This window comes from Mixophyes fleayi, chromosome 1 (genome assembly GCF_038048845.1).
Source record: "Mixophyes fleayi isolate aMixFle1 chromosome 1, aMixFle1.hap1, whole genome shotgun sequence".
In the NCBI taxonomy this organism is placed as follows: domain Eukaryota; kingdom Metazoa; phylum Chordata; class Amphibia; order Anura; family Limnodynastidae; genus Mixophyes; species Mixophyes fleayi.
The window spans coordinates 16,397,348-16,417,258 of record NC_134402.1 but is presented as its reverse complement, the minus strand read 5'-3'; the positions used below and the strand labels follow the sequence as shown (position 1 = coordinate 16,417,258).

General features: G+C 42.7%; 1 protein-coding gene across 1 annotated transcript in view; it reads left to right on the top strand.

Annotated features, from left to right (window-relative positions):
* Positions 1 to 19,911, top strand: part of GFRA4 (GDNF family receptor alpha 4) — a 320,254-nt gene that overhangs the window by 285,313 nt on the left and 15,030 nt on the right. The window contains exons 4-5 of the mRNA XM_075189927.1: positions 4,909 to 4,989; positions 16,289 to 16,634. Coding sequence (XP_075046028.1) covers positions 4,909 to 4,989; positions 16,289 to 16,634 — 427 coding nt within the window. The remainder of the gene's footprint in view (positions 1 to 4,908; positions 4,990 to 16,288; positions 16,635 to 19,911) is intronic.

The following is a 19,911-nucleotide window of genomic DNA, read 5'->3' as shown; positions in this document are numbered from 1 at the left end:
CTCTTGAAACTGCTGAAACAAACTGTATTTTAGAGATGGTTTATTTTGATCACTTGTAGCAAATGTTACTGGCTGTTCTATTTAATGCAGTGTGTGAGGGATCTATTTTAACTGTTTTCAAGAATGTTGTTATCGTAATATCACAAGTAATAGACTATGACAGTCAGAATTATGAAAGCCAAAAACAGATGCAGATTTTTGGAAGCCTGATTGCTAGAGGGCCCCTTATATAACAAAGTATGGGAAAGTTATATAATTGTGTAGTTAAGGAGCATATGGTAAAATGAGTACAGGAACCGGGTCTGGTAATCGTCTGCAGCTGTAGGTTCGAGTTCCCCCCACGGGACGTATCGCCAGCCTAGAGAATTGCAGTGATTTCCTGGTGAGGTTTTACTCTGGGTTTTTTAAAGGAAATGTCTACTTGTGAGGATACTTGTTTAATAAAACATAGATATATTTAAAAAGCTAAAAATGATATATATTTTTTTAATTTAAATGGAACGTTGTGGCTGTCTTGTTTAGATTGCAAGTTAAACTCTCTAGAAGAGCGCAGCTAATGTACCTACGGATTAAAATAAAGAATTCCCATTTCAGGGCCAGCTCACACACACTATGGGCATGATGTAGAGTTGGACATCAGTGGAATTTGCTTTTATTTGTTTAAATACGCATTTTGCTACTGTGCATGTGCACAACAGGTCCCTATGTAGACTCAGGAGCATCTTACACTTATGACTCCTGATGGATCGTCCCCCAGCCGGTTGCTCCCAATCTGTCTTATTGTCAGCTTTGTTGTATAAGACTGACAGGGAGCAGCCGGTGTCTCCTGAACTCCACACCAGAGGAGGAGAAGGGAATGCTGTGTGCTCTCCCACCTGCACCCCAATGTTTGCTGACTCCAGCTGCAAAGGTGGAGGTTTCAGAGGCATGTGGGGGAGGTGTATGTGGGGGAGGGCTGGGGAGTATGTGGGGGGAGGGGTCTGATGATTATGTGGGTGAGGGGTCTGATGGGAATGTGGAGGGAGGGCTGATGGGTATGTGGGGGGAGGGGTCTGATGCTTATGTGGGTGAGGGGTCTGATGGTCATGTGGGGAGAGGGCTGATGGGTATTTGGGGAAGGGCTGATGGATATGTGGGGGAGGGCTAATGGGTATGTGGGGGCTGGGCTGTTGGGTATGTGGGGGGAGGGGTTTGATGGTCATGTGGGTGAGGGTTGATGACTATGTGGGGGACAGGCTGATGGGTATGTGGATGGAGGTGTCTGATGGTCATGGGGTGAGGGGTCTGATGGTCATATAGGTGAGGGCTGATGGATATGTGGGGGGAGGGCTGATGGGTATGTGGGTGGAGGGGTCTGATGGTCGTGGGGTGAGGGGTCTGATGGTCATGTGGGTGAGGGCTGATGGATATGTGAGGGAGGGCTGATGGGTATGTGGGTGGAGGGGTCTGATGGGCATGGGGTTAGGGGTCTGATAGTCATGTGGGTAAGGGCTGATGGGTATGTGGGGAAGGGCTGAAGGGTATGTGGGTGAGGGCTGATGGGTATGTGGGGGCTGGGCTGTTGGGTATGTGGGGGATGGGTCTGATGGTCATGTGGGTGAGGGCTGATGGGTATGTGGGGGTTGGGCTTTTGGGTATGTTGGTGAGGGCTGATGAGTATGTGGGGGAAGGCTGATGGGTATGTGGGGGAGGGCTGATGGGTATGTGGGGGAGGGCTGTTGGGTATGTGGGGGAAGGCTGATGAGTATGTGGGTGAAGGCTAATGGGTAGGCTGGGAGAGGGCTGATGGGCATGTGGGGGAGGGCTGAAGGGTATGTGGGGTGGGCTGACTGGTATGTGGGGGAAGGGCTGATGGGTATGTCAGGGGAGGGCTGATGGGCATGTGGGGGAGGGCTGATGAGTATGTGTGGAGGGCTGATGGGTATGTCGGGGGAGGGCCGATGGGTATGTAAGGAGTATATAGTTAAATATGATGGTATGTAAAGGCATGTGGGGTGGTCTTATGGACCTGTAAGGGGTATGTGGGGATGTCTGGAGGACATGTGGGGAGGTGCATGTATAGGTCATGTGGGGGAGGTCTGATAGGCATGTAAGTGCATGCAAGGAGGTCTAAGGACATGTGGGAAGAACTTATGGGCATGTAAGGGGCTTGTGGGTAATTTGGGGAGCATGTGTATATGTCTGATGGCATGTTGGGGGCATGTGGAGAGGTCTGGGAATCATGTCTGATGGCATATAAGGGGCATTTAAGGATAATGTTGTGAAGTCTGATGACATGTGGGGAGGTGTGAGTGGTGATAGTCAACATATCAATGCTGACTACCCCGACAAGACTTACCCTGACGTCTTCGCAACGAAGGGCTCCTTCCCAAAGAGGCTGTAGGACGACTGATGTGCCCACCGACTGCAAGGAATCGCGATGAATGAAGGAGCCGGCGCGACTTGATGACGTCAATGGGAACCGCGACGCTATTATCGGTTAGGGGGGTAATGCAAGTATGTGGCCATGGACAATGTACTTTACAAAGCCTTGTACATTGCCCTTGGCCATACACTTACATTACCCCCTTAACAGCGCCGATAACAGCATTGCAGTTCACAGTCACGGCAACAAGTGGCTTCTTCATTCATCGCGATTGCTTGCAGTCGGTAGGCACATCAGTCGTCCTGCAGCCACGTCGGTAAGGAGCCCTTCGGTGTCAAGACGACGGGGTAAGTCTTGTCGGAATAATCACCATCATTATTCTGTCCCCCACCCGGTACGAGGAGCTTGGGGAGGTCTGTTGGCCATGTGTGGGATGTGAAGGACATGAGGGGAGGTCTTAGGACATGGCTCTTTTTCTTCCACCCACCCCTCATTTGCCAAGCCACACCTACATTTTACCAAAACCACACCCCAAATCAAAAAGTTCTTCTCCTTTCAGCTGCTGACAACAGGGCTGTTTAGAAGTAGAATTCCTTCATTTTTAAAGAAAACCTTCCACCCAGCCTGCTTTCCCTTCGCAGCCAGAACATTGGATCTGCCACCTCCTTTACCGAGTTAGCCTCTCATACAGTGAGTTATTATTCCTGCTGTGCGTTTACCCAATGATAGGTGGAGGGGAAGAGTGACAGGAATATGAATAATGAAAGACCCAGTCGTACAAACAAAAGTCCTTCTCCAAAATTACAAAGGTAAAAGGATATTTATTTAGTCTCCATAACTCGGTATCTCTAATGCCCCCAGTACCAACAGCCAGACAGCGCATGTTCAGTCAAAGTTATGTAGTGGACAGTTCAAAGGACAAATAGAGAGAGCACTAATAGTATGAGATGCTTGAGAACAGGAAATAAAGAGTGCAACACAAAACTACCTCCCCCTTTCACTGGAGCAGATATACTCCAACAACCTCTTCTGTCAGCAGTGGACTGCAAAAATAGGTGGTTAAGGCCAATAAAACAAATAAAATAAAACCAATAATTTCTCTATAGCCCTCTGAACAGTGCTGCCTATCTGACCTATGTAGCAAAGTTTCGGAGTACATCATGTATATTGTATATTGTGACCAGGGGACTATACACCATCTCTGGTTCCTTTGGCTCTGTCCCAGTACATTGATTTTGCAGACCAGTTTCCCAAGTTAAAACTTAATTTTATACACAAGGTAGCACCAGTTGTTCACAGCTTTCAGGTTAAATAATTAAACACAAATCGTAGCAGTAAACCCTCTGCCCTCTCCAGCACTCGCAGTGAGGTAGATCTAGCATCAAGGTCCACAGAATATCTGTTTGCAGAGCACAATATCACTCTCTTTGTCACTCCAGACACAGCGCCTCCTTCTCAGACCTGACTCACAGCATATGGGTATATATGAAATTTTAACGTCCTCTGTTTTTAATGTAAATTCCGCCCTTTTTTGCAGCCAACTCTGCATCAGCCCAATTATATGTACATACTTCCCAACATTTATACATCCGAAATCCGAACCACCCAAATCCCGTCCAACCACTTTTGTTTCAATGCTGCACCACTTTGCAGGTAAGCCATACTTGCCAACTCTCCCGGATTGTCCGAGAGTCTCCCGGACTCTCGGGAGAGTGTGGCAATCTCCCGCATGTGGCAGAATTCTGCCCACTTTCTAGTGAAGTGGGCAGAATTAGGTCCAAAACGCAGCGATTCACCGGGAATCGCGGCGTCTGGCCCAGCCCCCTACAGTCAAATGAATGTTTGTGTCACCAAGTCACGGGGTGGGGCCAAAATGACGCAAATTTTGTTGCCCTGCCCCCATCACGCCCACCTCCCCCCGGCAGGCTCCCGGAAGCCAACTTAATAAAGTTGGCAAGTATGAGGTAAGCTCCACCCCTCACCCCTGTTCACAAATTGGGATTGCCCCTCCAAAATCAGGACATTTGGCACTGTATGTATGTAAGCTGCAGGCATTTACTGGAGTGGTTTAATGAGCAACTCACCAATTGCTCACTCCTAGGCACCCTTTGCTGCCAGACTGGACTAAAACTAGATCCACTTACCCCGTTTCCATGCCAGAACAGATCCATTGGAGCTTTTAGTCATCGACTTGTCTCTGCAATAACTTCAACCTCCATCCCAGAACCTGATCTTGCTACTTTCAGTCACCATAGGCCACACGTCTGGAGAAACAATCTCTTAAAATAGAGAAATGTTACAAAATATAATATCATCATGAAACAGTTTTATCTTTATGTGGACTCTTCCTTTAGGAAAGAAAAGTGACTGAGCCAGAAGTAACGCTCCCTGTGTATCACTCACCGCAGGCTAGCGTCACATAAGTCTGCTGGTCACATGTCATCTTTATGGAGTGCGGAAATAATGGGATTGTCACAGCACATTTCTGCATGGATAGACAATGGTGGATTGCATTAACTCTGTTTCCTCTTTTTATTTTTTAGGTATAAGTGTCTTAGAGAGTTCACCTTATGAATCATCTGTGAGGGGCTTTGACTATGTGAGACTGGCTTCCATCACAGCAGGTAATTATCACCTAACTGTACAGAACGTCCTCATTATGTGCTCATTGTCACCGGCGGAGAGCCGCTCAGCCTGCACGATTTAATTCTTTTCATCACGTATTAGAATGGACTAAGGGGGCCGAAAGCCCAAATCTCCCGGCCCCCACGTAGGCACACATCTGCAAAGACTGGTCGGGCAGAGGAGAGAGTTAACCCTTAATGCTCTGGGCCAGCATCAACAAGGCTGCCAATTATCTCTCACTCACCTTGATGATATCTTTCTGCTAAATTGCAGAGATAAGTGGCGATAGAAAATCCTATCACTCACTTACCTTGACAGATAGATAGATAGATAGATAGATAGATAGATAGATAGATAGATAGATAGATAGATAGATATGAGATAGGTAGATAGATAGATAGATAGATAGATAGATATGAGATAGATAGATAGATAGATAGATAGATAGATAGATAGATAGATAGATATGAGATAGATGGATAGATAGATAGATAGATAGATAGATATGAGATAGATAGATAGATCGATAGATATGAGATAGGTAGATATATATGAAATAGATCAATAGATAGGTAGATAGATAGATAGATAGATAGATAGATAGATAGATAGGAGATATATAGGTAGATAGATTGATAGATAGATAGATAGATAGATAGGAGATATATAGGTAGATAGATTGATAGATAGATAGATAGATAGATAGATAGATAGATAGATAGGAGATAGATAGATAGGAGATAGATAGATAGATAGATAGATAGATAGATAGATAGATAGATAGATGAGATAGGTAGATATATATGAAATAGATCAATAGATAGATAGATAGATAGATAGATAGATATGACATATAGATAGATAGATATGACATATAGATAGATAGAGATAGATAGAGATAGATAGATAGATAGATATATAGATAGATAGATAGATAGATAGATAGATAGATAGATAGATAGATAGATAGATAGATAGGACATATAGATAGATAGATAGATAGATAGATAGATAGATAGATAGATAGATAGATAGATAGATAGATAGATATGACATATAGATAGATAGATATGACATATAGATAGATAGATATGACATAGATAGATAGATAGATAGATAGATAGATAGATAGATAGATAGATAGATAGATATGACATAGATAGATAGATTGCAGCGATAAGTGGTGATAGAAAATCCTACTGATCTCTGGAGTAAGGTGACTAGCGATAAAGAAACTTAAGGTTGCCCTCTGGCTAGCTGATCCTGCAAATAGCCCTCGACCACTTCCAGAGTATGTTGGGACCTGTTAGTTCAATTACAAGATGACCTCAAAGTGAAGTCAATGCCGACCATCATGGAAATGCATTTATGGGCATGGCCAATAATTGATTACATTGATTACTATTGGATTGTCATGAAGCAATGATCTTATCTCATAGCTACGTATTTGCTGATTTCGGGCTGGTTTCAGACAATCAAGATGCATTGGAATAAGCATACATGTAATATACTATGATAAACAAATGTATTAAATGTTTATTTGCTGTATAGGTCGATATTATTTCTATACCCCTCTCTTTATTTTAAAATGTGAGCAATTATATGTGTAACATAAGCAGATAAACATGTAATTGTGCAGAATTAAAGAGGTTGTCTAAGTGTCTATTTTACCTATCTCACCCAACTTTTCTAGAGTATTTTATTTTACTACAACACACATCCAGGGGTAAATGTATTAATGTCCGGATTCTTCAACTCCGGCGTGTTCAGCGTCTTCGGCGATTAAATTTAAAGCGGCGCTGTCTTGTAAAGGGAAGTTTCCCTTTACAAGGCAACGCCGCTTTAAATTTAATCGCCAAAGATGCTGAACACGCCAGAGTTGAAGAATCCGGACATTAATACATTTACCCCCCAATCTATAAGTACAGTACAGCATAGCGGGGCACAAAATTGTATCACCAGAACGTCACATCTCTGCTAAACCTGCTGTAAAAGCTGAATTTGTGCAAAATTGAGCTTCAACTTTGTTCACCTTTTACCTGGTGGGTAGAACTTTCCTACAGAAATCTACGCAACCAGGAGAGAACATACAAACGCCACACAGAAGGGGCCACGTCAGGACCCCAGTGAGGTGAGTCAGCAATACTATGACCACGATAGATAGATAGATAGATAGATAGATAGATAGATAGATAGATAGATATTACATAGATAGATAATAGATAGATAGATAGATAGATAGATAGATAGATAGATAGATAGATAGATAGATAGATAGATAGATAGATAGATATCTGTGATGTGATGGAGAGATATGTGATGGGGAAATTTGTGATGGAGAGATATGTGATGGAGAGTTATGGGATAGAGATATGTGATGGAGAGTTATGGGATAGAGATATATGATGGAGAGTTGTGGGATAGAGATATATGATGGAGAGTTGTGGGATAGAGATATATGATGGAGAGATATGTGATGGAGAGATATGTGATGGAGAGATATGTGATGGAGAGATATATGATGGAGAGATATGTGATGGAGAGTTATGGGATAGAGATATATGATGGAGAGATATGTGATGGAGAGTTATGGGATAGAGATATGTGATGGAGAGTTATGTGATGGAGAGATATGTGATGGAGAGATATGTGATGGAGAGTTATGGGATAGAGATATGTGATGGAGAGATATGTGATGGAGAGATATGTGATGGAGAGATATGTGATGGAGAGATATGTGATGGAGAGATATGTGATGGAGAGATATATGATGGAGAGATATGTGATGGAGAGTTATGGGATAGAGATATGTGATGGAGAGATATGTGATGGAGAGATATGTGATGGAGAGTTATGGGATAGAGATATGTGATGGAGAGTTATGTGATGGAGAGATATGTGATGGAGAGATATGTGATGGAGAGATATGTGATGTAGAGATATATGATGGAGAGATATATGATGGAGAGATATGTGATGGAGAGTTATGGGATAGAGATATGTGATGGAGAGTTATGGGATAGAGATATATGATGGAGAGTTGTGGGATAGAGATATATGATGGAGAGTTGTGGGATAGAGATATATGATGGGGAGATATGTGATGGAGAGATATATGATGGAGAGATATGTGATGGAGAGATATGGGATAGAGATATGTGATGGAGAGTTATGGGATAGAGATATGTGATGGAGAGTTATGGGATAGAGATATATGATGGAGAGTTATGGGATAGAGATATATGATGGAGATATATATGATGGAGAGATATGTGATGGAGAGATATGGGATAGAGATATGTGATGGAGAGTTATGGGATAGAGATATGTGATGGAGAGTTATGGGATAGAGATATATGATGGACAGTTATGGGATAGAGATATATGATGGAGAGATATGTGATGGAGAGTTATGGGATAGAGATATATGATGGGCAGTTATGGGATAGAGATATATGATGGAGAGATATGTGATGGAGAGTTGTGGGATAGAGATATATGATGGAGAGTTATGTGATGGAGAGATATGTGATGGAGAGATATGTGATGGAGAGATATGTGATGGAGAGATATGTGATGGAGAGATATGTGATGGAGAGATATATGATGGAGAGATATGTGATGGAGAGTTATGGGATAGAGATATATGATGGAGAGATATGTGATGGAGAGATATGTGATGGAGAGTTATGGGATAGAGATATGTGATGGAGAGTTATGTGATGGAGAGATATGTGATGGAGAGTTATGGGATAGAGATATGTGATGGAGAGTTATGTGATGGAGAGATATGTGATGGAGAGTTATGGGATAGAGATATGTGATGGAGAGATATGTGATGGAGAGATATGTGATGGAGAGATATATGATGGAGAGATATGTGATGGAGAGTTATGGGATAGAGATATGTGATGGAGAGATATGTGATGGAGAGATATGTGATGGAGAGTTATGGGATAGAGATATGTGATGGAGAGTTATGTGATGGAGAGATATGTGATGGAGAGATATGTGATGGAGAGATATGTGATGGAGAGATATATGATGGAGAGATATGTGATGGAGAGTTATGGGATAGAGATATGTGATGGAGAGTTATGGGATAGAGATATATGATGGAGAGTTGTGGGATAGAGATATATGATGGAGAGTTGTGGGATAGAGATATATGATGGGGAGATATGTGATGGAGAGATATATGATGGAGAGATATGTGATGGAGAGATATGGGATAGAGATATGTGATGGAGAGTTATGGGATAGAGATATGTGATGGAGAGTTATGGGATAGAGATATATGATGGAGAGTTATGGGATAGAGATATATGATGGAGATATATATGATGGAGAGATATGTGATGGAGAGATATGGGATAGAGATATGTGTTGGAGAGTTATGGGATAGAGATATATGATGGACAGTTATGGGATAGAGATATATGATGGAGAGATATGGGATGGAGAGTTATGGGATAGAGATATATGATGGAGAGATATGGGATAGAGATATATGGGATAGAGATATATGGGATAGAGATATATGTGATAGAGAGATATATAATAGCGATGTGATAGAGATATGAGATAGAGAGATATGTGATAAATATATGAGATAGAGACATATGTAGTAGAGATGTGATAGAGAGATATGGGATAGAGATGTGACAGATACATATGTGATTGAGAGATATGTGATAGATATGTGATAGAGATATATGGGAGAGATATTGGACATTACATTGCAGGCTACAATTAGCTATTTGGTATTTCTGAGCTTCCTTCACATGCCTGATAGAATTCTCCATAAGATTACTTCTGTCATTTTCCCTGCCAGCGCTGTTATAACCTCCCCGCACCCTCTGCGGATCTGCTTTATCATCTTAATTACACGGCACGTTGTATCTGCCACATACAGATCATATAAGTCTGAACAATGCACGTCGTTGGTAATTGCTGGTAATTGTGTGGGCGAGAACTGCACCCTCTCACAATGCAAAGTAAGCACATGATCTCCGATCCTTATTATCGCTCCACAGTAGTCAGCTCAGAAGTTCACGGTCTTTGTGGGATTTTATTATTCAGAAACACAGACTTTTTATAAATCACGGTTTAGTAGCATCATCAGTTTCATTGTTGGAAACCTTGTTACTAGGAGAGTAGGCGACTTTGAGGTTAGTAGAAGTTTATAGATTATTTTTCTCTGATTAAAAAAATTCGTAAATGGCTGTGAATTTTTACATTGTCTACAACCTCTGCACTACACATGTTGTGAGTAAACACCTGTGCAATTGTCGCACAGATCACACTATAAACGACTGTTTGGTCCCATATGACATTAGTGTGTGCGCTCCCACGATCATGTTCTATCGTACCAAAATTCATTGCATTGTTTGATTTGGTTTTTATAAACTTCCTGAAAATTCCGATCAGTGATAGAATGATGTTGGGCAACTTTGAAAGTGTGTACGCTCTCACGACTGTCTGCCCAATACTTCTACCGACAGTCCCTCTGTATATTTGTAGTGTGTGTACGGAGGCACAATCGTTTCATCAGATGTTTAACGAGAGATCCAGATCTCAGATCTGACGGTAATTGGTGTAGGTGTGTACGCATGAATCGGCGTGCTCATTGGGACTTTCAGTCATTGGTAAAATCGTTACGCATCTGAAGTAAGATTGCATAGGTGTGTACCAAGCTTATGACTATCATTTGTAACGATAGATGATTATGACCCTCCTCCTGGGCTGCTATTTGGACAAATTGAACAATTTGTCTTTTGAGAAAACTTTTGCGGTCAGTGAGGTGGATCACACCATTGGGTAAATGTATCAAGCTGAGAGTTTTCCGGCGGGTTTGAAAAACCAATCAGATTCTAGCTATCATTTATTTAGTACATTCTACAAAATGATAGCTAGAATCTGATTGGTTGCTATAGGCAGCATCTTCACTTTTCAAACCCGCTGGAAAACTCTCAGGTATCAGGTACAAGTTATGTAAATAGAGCAAACAGCTGGATTCTACCACCAGAGGGAGCTCTGAGTCAGAATGTTAATTTATAAGTAATATACCCATGTACAGAAGGGGTGTATTTATTTATAGGAAGGCAAGGAGCACAACATCTGTATATTGAAGAAGGTCAGAGTATTTCAGAAAAAATGGTTAATGGAGGAGCCCAGACCCTCAGCCAAACATTAAAGGTATTTCCCGGGCAGCTAAGGTGCAAAACCGCAACACAAACACTTTTCATTAATGTCAGACACACAGATGGGCCACATATAATACAGACAGACCTCATGTTCACTCTCATAATTAATTCATGACATCAGTGAGGCTAAACCGGTCAGTAGGAGAAAACTGGAAACATTTAAATTAATGTAGGGAGGTGGGGTCCTGAAGTGTTTGGTCTAAAGACCGTGTGCACTTTGAAATGTGACTAGCAGGGTCCTTGGGTGCATAAAAAAGGATTAGGGGTCTGCGGGTATTGCAGTTGGTAAATGATTTTTGTTCGCTTGTTTTGCTGTACAAACATCCTCTTTGGTTATTACCAGTTGGATGTATGAAGTGTCATACAAGGATGTGTGTCGGAAACCACAATCTTTCTGCATCAGTGTAACAGGGGACCCATACACAGTGCTCTGTGCTGTTTGAGGACCCTGCTCCTTCTCTCTCTCTCAGGGGTTTATGTTAAGTTGAACGCCTTCTTGCATAGAACCTGCTTTTTTACTTTTGGGCAAGGGCACAAAACACTAATGTAACATAGTAACATAGTAACATAGTTGATGAGGTTGAAAAAAGACACCAGTCCATCAAGTTCAACCTATTTTGGATCTCCTGCGATCCTGCACTTATATTAGAAATTAATCCAGAGTAGGCAACCGCCAATCTGTTTCAGTTTTGAAAATCCCCCCAGACTCAATATTGCAATCCAATTTTTACCCTATATCCACTACTATCCTTTATTTTAAATTAACGGTCGTATCCCTGGATACACCTTTCCGCTAAAATTTTGTCACGAATCAATGCATGAATACAGCTAAGGAGCCACGAATAAGGTGAAAAAACATTCAATGTTTATTTGTTGAAGAGTATAAACAGAAGGTGTTATAATGAGCTTGCAGTAATTACCAGGTACACGGCTGTTGATGGTAAACAGAAGGTATGGAGAGATCCCAAGCAGCAAGTGCAGGGAAATGCAGAGGTAAATACCAGGTTCACAGATGATGCAGGTAAGCAGAATGTATGGAGAGATCCCAAGCAGCATAAACCCAGGAGCACAGCAGACGGAAGTAACAACAATGAAACAACAATAAACAGCAATGTATGCTGGGAGTGACAAGTATACATAGGACACACCAGGTGCAAGGAATAATTAACCCCTAATACACACAATTAAGGTGCAACAGCAGCACCTCTGGTGAACTGCCACAAAACATATATATAATAACAAAGTCCAACAGGCAGGAGCTGCCAGGCAAAGCATAATGCAATGCAAGGCTTGCGGGCAGATCCTGACAGCTAATTCCTGAAATTATTGGTTTGTGCACATTCTGAGAGCATATTACATGCCAAGAACGCACTTTGCTTTCAACTTAACATAAGCCCCTAGTCTGCCTTTTCCTGCACCTTCATATTCCTCCTCAATCATCACCATTTCGGTGGGGCCGTCCCGATTTGAGGGCTCTTTTCCGCCATCCTGATCAGGCCAGCTTTGTCTGATCGGTGGGAGTAGGGGTAGAATCTGCCCACTGTTGCTCTGCATGGCAGAGCAATGATGAACGGTGCCATGAACACAACAATGAGGGGATTTGGAGAGAAGGAGACTACAGGGCAGCCTAATGCTTCAAGAGAGGCCAAGAGGACCCCTTTGCGCACTTCAGGAGAGAGCAACGTTGGGAGGTATGCATCCTAATACTGCCAAATTTTCCTGGTGTTGGATCTATAGCCTAAATAAATCATTCCATGTCATAGCTTCATTAAATGGCTACTCTGTTTTATGTGTTACACAGTTTTTGCCATGTTGATATCAGGTTTTCCTAGCTGTTTCTGAACGAAGGTTCACAGATGAATAATTACATTTCTGTCTGTACTTGTGGGACGTTGGACTCTGCCGGGAGGGACGGACTCTGCACAGCACCGACGGGGAGCTCTATAAATCCACAAAGTAGGAGGCCAGGACGACTCTGGCACTTGGACTCCAGAGAGATCAGCGAATTCATTCTGCAAAACCACCCAGCGAGCTGGAGAAGGAAAATAATGGGGATGACATCAACCTGAAAGTACAAAGTCAGCCAAGATCCTTGTAGCACTTGTCTATGTAACACCTGCTTTCAATTACCAAACCTCATCCCTCAGGGGGATGTTAAAAGCCGATTGTGCAACCCCGTTACGCAGGAGACTGTAGATTTATGCACTGCGAACGCTGCCTTTCAGGCAACACATGGAAGAAGAGGCACTAAGGAAATCTTCGTATATGATGGCGGATGATGGATGAAGATATTAAGTGACCAGCTGTCCCTGTTTCTTGGGGCTTGCTGGAGGAAAAAAAAATTACGACAGTCAGAAATGATTTCATTTCATGCTAAAACAGAATCAGTGTACGCTTCAGCGGATCTCTCCAACATGCTGGGATTGTGAATGTCCAGTGACATAAACGTGCAGTGTTAAACGGTGGGATGGAGACTTGATGGGCATTTATTCTTCCAGACCAAAGGGCAGAAGATATTTACTGATTCCGTTGACCTAGAACAGTTCAATATTACTGATACACAAGCGGGTGCTCCCAGTTGTAACTTTGCAAGACATCCAAACAAACCTATAAATAATTTTTGGGATCCCACGTTTCCTGGTTCTCTCGTTATTCTTTCTTTACACCCGCATTCTGTAACTGCTTATTTTTACCATAATTATAACACTGTGAGGCACATTTATCAACAACCGCATAAAATGAAAAATAGTTTTCAATCCTTATCGCATTGATAAGGATTGAACTATTGATCATATTTATGAAAATACTTCAGCAGAGACAGCAGTCATGATAAACTGCCGTCCCTGTGAGGTGTAACACTTACCTTTTCACTGACTGGTCACTGAGAACAAACTTGCGATGCCGGCATCTTGGTTGTAGTCCTACTGCGCACGCCCGGCCGAAAGTATCGGGCATGGACGCAAAGAGTATACTAGGAACAAGGAACTGTTATCATGTGACAGGGAGGGATCACATGATCCCTCCACACAGGCGCTGTGCAGCTCTGCTCTTCGGAGCAGAGCTGACAGCTAGGAAAGTTTTCAATTGCGTTAATGGACGCCAGCTTCAACATAACAAGTTTCCGAAAAATTACTAATTTTCAGAACTTGTTAGATTGCGTTTGGTAGCAGTCACCATACTATTTGATGGTGACTGCTCAGAAAAACTAAATTGAATGCAAAGCAGCAGATATCCACGATATCTGCTGCGATGCAACAATAATACATTTGAAGGACACTCCAAATTGTGCCTAAATAATGGTAAGTGTGCTTTAATAAGATTACACTTGTTGATAACTAGACCCCTATATGCCCCCAAATTAACATAATAAATGCGTACATTAAAAAAAGCATTCAAGCTCCCTCCCTCCATCAGAACTTCCCCCAATCTGTCCAGTTTCAAACGGTGTTTAAAAACCCACCTTTTTCTTAAAGCTTTCCAGGCTCCCACTTAACTTCATACCTTTTCTTCTGACTCTTCCCCTTCATTACCCTTCACCTATCCTTATCCTCCATTCCTCCTTCTCTCCCTCTCTCCCCTGTGTCTCTCTGTTAGTCTACTCCACTCCTTAGATTGTACGCTCCTCTGAGCAGGGTCTTCTCTCCTCCTGTCTTCTCCACTTTTAACTCTGCTCGCCAGCTTCCCTGCCTTCCTCCTCGAGGACCCTCTTCCCCCGTCCCCTCTCGCTCCCTCCTCATCCCCCTGGGGGTCTCCCTCTCATCCGTGCCCTTCTTCCTATGTGGCGTTGTTGGCTGACCTTCCCCTCTCCCCTCCCCCGCCCCTCTAGCTGTGCCTTGAGCTTCCTGAGTTACTGTAATTATTGTTTACTGTACTGTGCTGTCTCACCTCGTATTGTAATTTCATTTGTCCCTGTACGGCGCCGCGGACACCTAGTGGCGCCCTATAAAAAAAATAAAATAATAATAATAATAATAATAATAATTCGTGGTCTGCAGATTTTGTGGTTTATAAATATACTCTACTGATTTTGTTGTTTTTTTCGGTTTTTTTTCTTTTGCCTTACAAGTGTTATATGTAAATAAGCTGGATGTTTGACATTTGCTTCATATACAGGTGTATCTGATACCACAATCTTCCCGAGTCATTATGACAGGAACATTACCTGATTACTCTGTGGTTCTGGGGGCCCTGGGAGGGACCCTGCTCCTCCCACTATATAACTCTCAGTCTGTGGCTTTCTGCTACCTCCATTCCCCTCCTCACATCATGTCACTGCCCCTGTCACATGCAGCCCTGTCCTCACTAACACATCACTCATCTCCTGATATACTCTGTGCTGCTGGGGGACCCTGCTCCTTCCACTATATAACTCTCAGTCTGTGGCTTCCTGCTGCCTCCATTCCCCTCCTCACATCATGTCACTGCCCCTGTCACATACAGCCTTGTCCTCACTGACACATCACTCATCTCCTGATATACACTGTGCTGCTGGGGACCCTGCTCCTTCCACTATATAACTCTCAGTCTGTGGCTTTCTGCTACCTCCATTCCCCTCCTCACATCATGTCACTGCCCCTGTCACATACAGCCTTGTCCTCGCTGACACATCACTTGTCTCCTGATATACTCTGTGCTGCGGGGGGACTCTGCTCCTCCCACTATATAACTCTCAGTCTGTGGCTTCCTGCTGTCTCCATTCCCCTCCTCACATCATGTCACTGCTCCTGTCACATGCAGCCCTGTCCTCACTAACACATAACCCATCTCCTGATATACTCTGTGCTGCTGGAGACCCTGCTCCTTCCACTATATAAATAACAGTCTGTGGCTTCCTGCTGCTTTCGTTCCTCTCCTCACATCACGTCACTGTCCATGCAACATGTAGCCCTGTACTCATTAGCACATCAATAGAGGTAATCACATCCTATATTGAGGGATGGGAATAGAGCCAACAGATCCTATATTTTGCATTTCTGTATTTTGTAATGGAAATTCCATGTGCAGAATTGTGTCCTTGTTGTATATTGCACTGATTATTATTAGTGAACATCTTGCTGACGTCATACCGCTCTCTCTTTTTTACTTCACACAGGTTCTGAGAATGAAGTCACTCAAGTCAACCGTTGCCTGGATGCTGCAAAAGCCTGCAACGTGGATGCCACCTGCCAGAAGCTACGAACCGAGTATGTTGCCTTGTGCATACGTCCCAACCCACGCAGCGACTCCTGCAATCGCTCCAAGTGCCACAAGGCCCTGAGAAAGTTTTTTGACCGCGTGCCCGCTGAGTACACCAACGAACTGCTCTTCTGTCCCTGCGAGGACATGGCGTGTGCGGAACGGAGGCGACAAACCATCGTTCCAGCTTGTTCGTATGAATCGAAGGAGAGGCCCAACTGCCTCACCCCACTCGACTCTTGCAAGGGCGACTTCATTTGCAGGTACTGGGACTTTCGTTGAGTTGTATGTGTTGATTTTCCATCTCTCTCAAAAGAATATTTACTTTGGCTCCGTGAAGCCACACAAGGTCCTCTCCCATTAAGATGTAACATATACATTTAAACGAGGTTCTCCTGGGTATTAAAGGAATTTTATTCTTGAGCTAAAATTGGTCCTGGGGGGATCTTGAGATCGGATAGTGCAGTTTTCCAGCTGTAGACGAGTGAATCTTGAGGAGTTAGTAACTGTTCCTTGTGGAGATCTTGTTGAAGTCACAACCAAAATTGCAGTATCTCTAAGAAACCAGTGACATCATTAAAGTGCCTCATTAAATCACTACAAGGTCCAAAATCCACCCTACTTTTTGTGCTGCCAATTAAGAGGTAAACAGGACGGAACAATAACATGTTTGTGGAATTTATCTCCAAAATGAATAAACAACACATTAAGTAAAGGTCAGAAGAAAATCAAAATCTAAAAAACACAAAGGGAAAGAGAGACGTCGTCACAGGCTTTATACACTAAGGGAACCAATCTGCTCTGTATTTATTATGCTTCTTTTTAGCCAACCGGTGACGCTACAATAAATTGGGAAGTCAGCCATGCTGTGACTTGTAGTTCCCTAACTGCTAGAGAACCACAGATTGTCTAACTCTTTGCTGAATTGGAACATTATGGTTTTAATTATAGGTAACCAAGTGGAATGTAATAATCTTCTGGGGATTTTAAAGGTCCTTGAGTTAAAGCCCAATAAAACATCGACTTAGACAAGCGCTTAGAGTGGCAATGAGTGTGAGTGATTGTGTAACAAGAACGAGAGGCAGCAAGTCAATATCCACCGCAGAACGTCATAGATCGTTTGACAGCAGGTGTGAAGAGACGGAAGAGGTCTAATGGTCTAATCTATCTTTATCTACTGTCTCCATGATCAGCATGGAGAAACGCCTACGGAGAGGGGCATCAGCAGGAAAGATGTGATTATGAGGAACTGTTGGGAGTTGACCTAAAACTTGGAGATGTTCAGGAAGTAAGGGGTGAATGGGAAGAAAGTTTTGAGCCTATTCCAGGTTTCTAAGTAAAGTATGATCTGCAAAGTGTATAGGTAAAATAATACTTCTGTTCTGCAGACTCTACTTTGTATTAATAGAGGATTCAAACCTAAAAAGTTTGGACTTTTTCCCAGTACCACCCCCCACCTCCCCATCCTTCTGTCAATGTAGCTCGGGGGAGGTGCCATGACTCCCATCCAATCAGCTGGGCTGACAACCTTTTAATGCGCGTAGTCATCTTTCAATCTCCTCCTTGCTGATGACCCAGTAGGAGTTGCAGCTGCAATAACAGTGGTAGCGAGTATCTCCCCAACTGCCGGAGACCCTCCTGAAGGGGAGGAGGAGTGGCCTGCTCCCCAGTTCTTTAGTTTGGAGGAAAGAGGTTTATTTAAAGGAAATGTTGTTTTAAGTAGAGTTCTACATTCATTGTAATAATAGTCTTGAGTTTATCTGCGCCTTGTGCATGCAGCATTTATAGGATCCGATCCAATTCTCGGCAGTGTGCCTGGCACCCCATAGAGGTGTACAGAAAAATCCATGATTTTGGGTACTATCCAGAAATGTGGGTGGCCAGACACTGCGGTAATGTTCGGCAGTGCATCAATGAGAACTGAATCGGCTCCATAGAGCAGCAACATGCTCGGCACAAGAACGTGCCCGTTTGTCACTACCCTTAGAACATTTACAGAGGATAGGTCACTCTATAGCTAATCAGAGTTTTATATAGGTAAACTTGTCACTAGATTAAACATGTAACCAAACAGAGCATTTAGAACATTAACAGGACCAGACTAACCTGTAGCCAATTAGAACCTTAGAATATTCACTTGGCCAGACCAACCTGTAGCCAATCAGAGCATTAGAACATTTCCAGTGCCTGACCAACCTGTAACCAATCAGAGCAGTAGAATATTCACAGGGTCAGACCAACCTGTAGCCAATCACAGCATTAGAATATTCACAGGGTCAGACCAACCTGTAGCCAATCAGAACATTAGAACATTTCCAGTGCCTGACCAAACTATAACCAAGCAGAGCACTAGAATATTCACAGGGTCCGACCAACCTGTAGCCAATCAGAGCATTAGAACATTTCCAGTGCCTGACCAAACTATAACCAATCAGAGCACTAGAATATTCACAGGGTCAGACCAGCCTCTAGCCAATCAGAGCATTAGAATATTCACAGGGTCACAACAACCTCTAGCCAATCAGAACATTAGAATATTCACACGGTCAGACCAACCTGTAGCCAATCAGAGCATTAAAATATTCACAGGGTCAAAACAACCTGTAGCCAATCAGAACATTAGAACATTTCCAGTGCCTGACCAAACTATAACCAAGCAGAGCACTAGAATATTCACAGGGTCCGACCAACCTGTAGCCAATCAGAGCATTAGAACATTTCCAGTGCCTGACCAAACTATAACCAATCAGAGCACTAGAATATTCACAGGGTCAGACCAGCCTCTAGCCAATCAGAGCATTAGAATATTCACAGGGTCACAACAACCTCTAGCCAATCAGAACATTAGAATATTCACACAGTCAGACCAACCTGTAGCCAATCAGAGCATTAAAATATTCACAGGGTCAAAACAACCTGTAGCCAATCAGAACAGTAGAATAGTCATAATGTCAGACAAACCTCTAGCCAATCAGAGCATTAGAATATTCACAGGGCCTAACCAACCTGTAACCATTCACAGCATTAAAGAATTCCCAACATGAAAGACAGACAAATGCAATAGAAACAGCAACAGAATATGTGTGTAAGAATGACATCTCTATAAGAAGGAAAAGCAAACATCCAATTTGAGATTTTCACTTCCACTGTGTGTACTTGAAATCCCAATTTAAAAAGTTTAGCCGTGTGCTGCCAGCACCATAATAAGTTATCCGATGTATACTCTAGAAAAGATATAAATCGCATTTCCTCTGATAAATTCCCTTGTGAAAGCAATATTTCTTCAATAATCATATTTATACTTCTAGACTATTTTTCAACAATATTTCTCTCTGCTTTTTTTTGTTCTAGAGATACAGGAAATTTGATTGCATGAAAATAAGATGTCATTACACTTTTTATTAAAGAGAATTCCCTTCTTCTGGCCACCGGATCTGAACTTTATTTCTAATATACCGTTACTAATTGTAAAGGGCTGTGGAATTTGGCGCTAGAGAAATAAATGATGATGACTATACCTGCCATTTATGACGGTCTGCT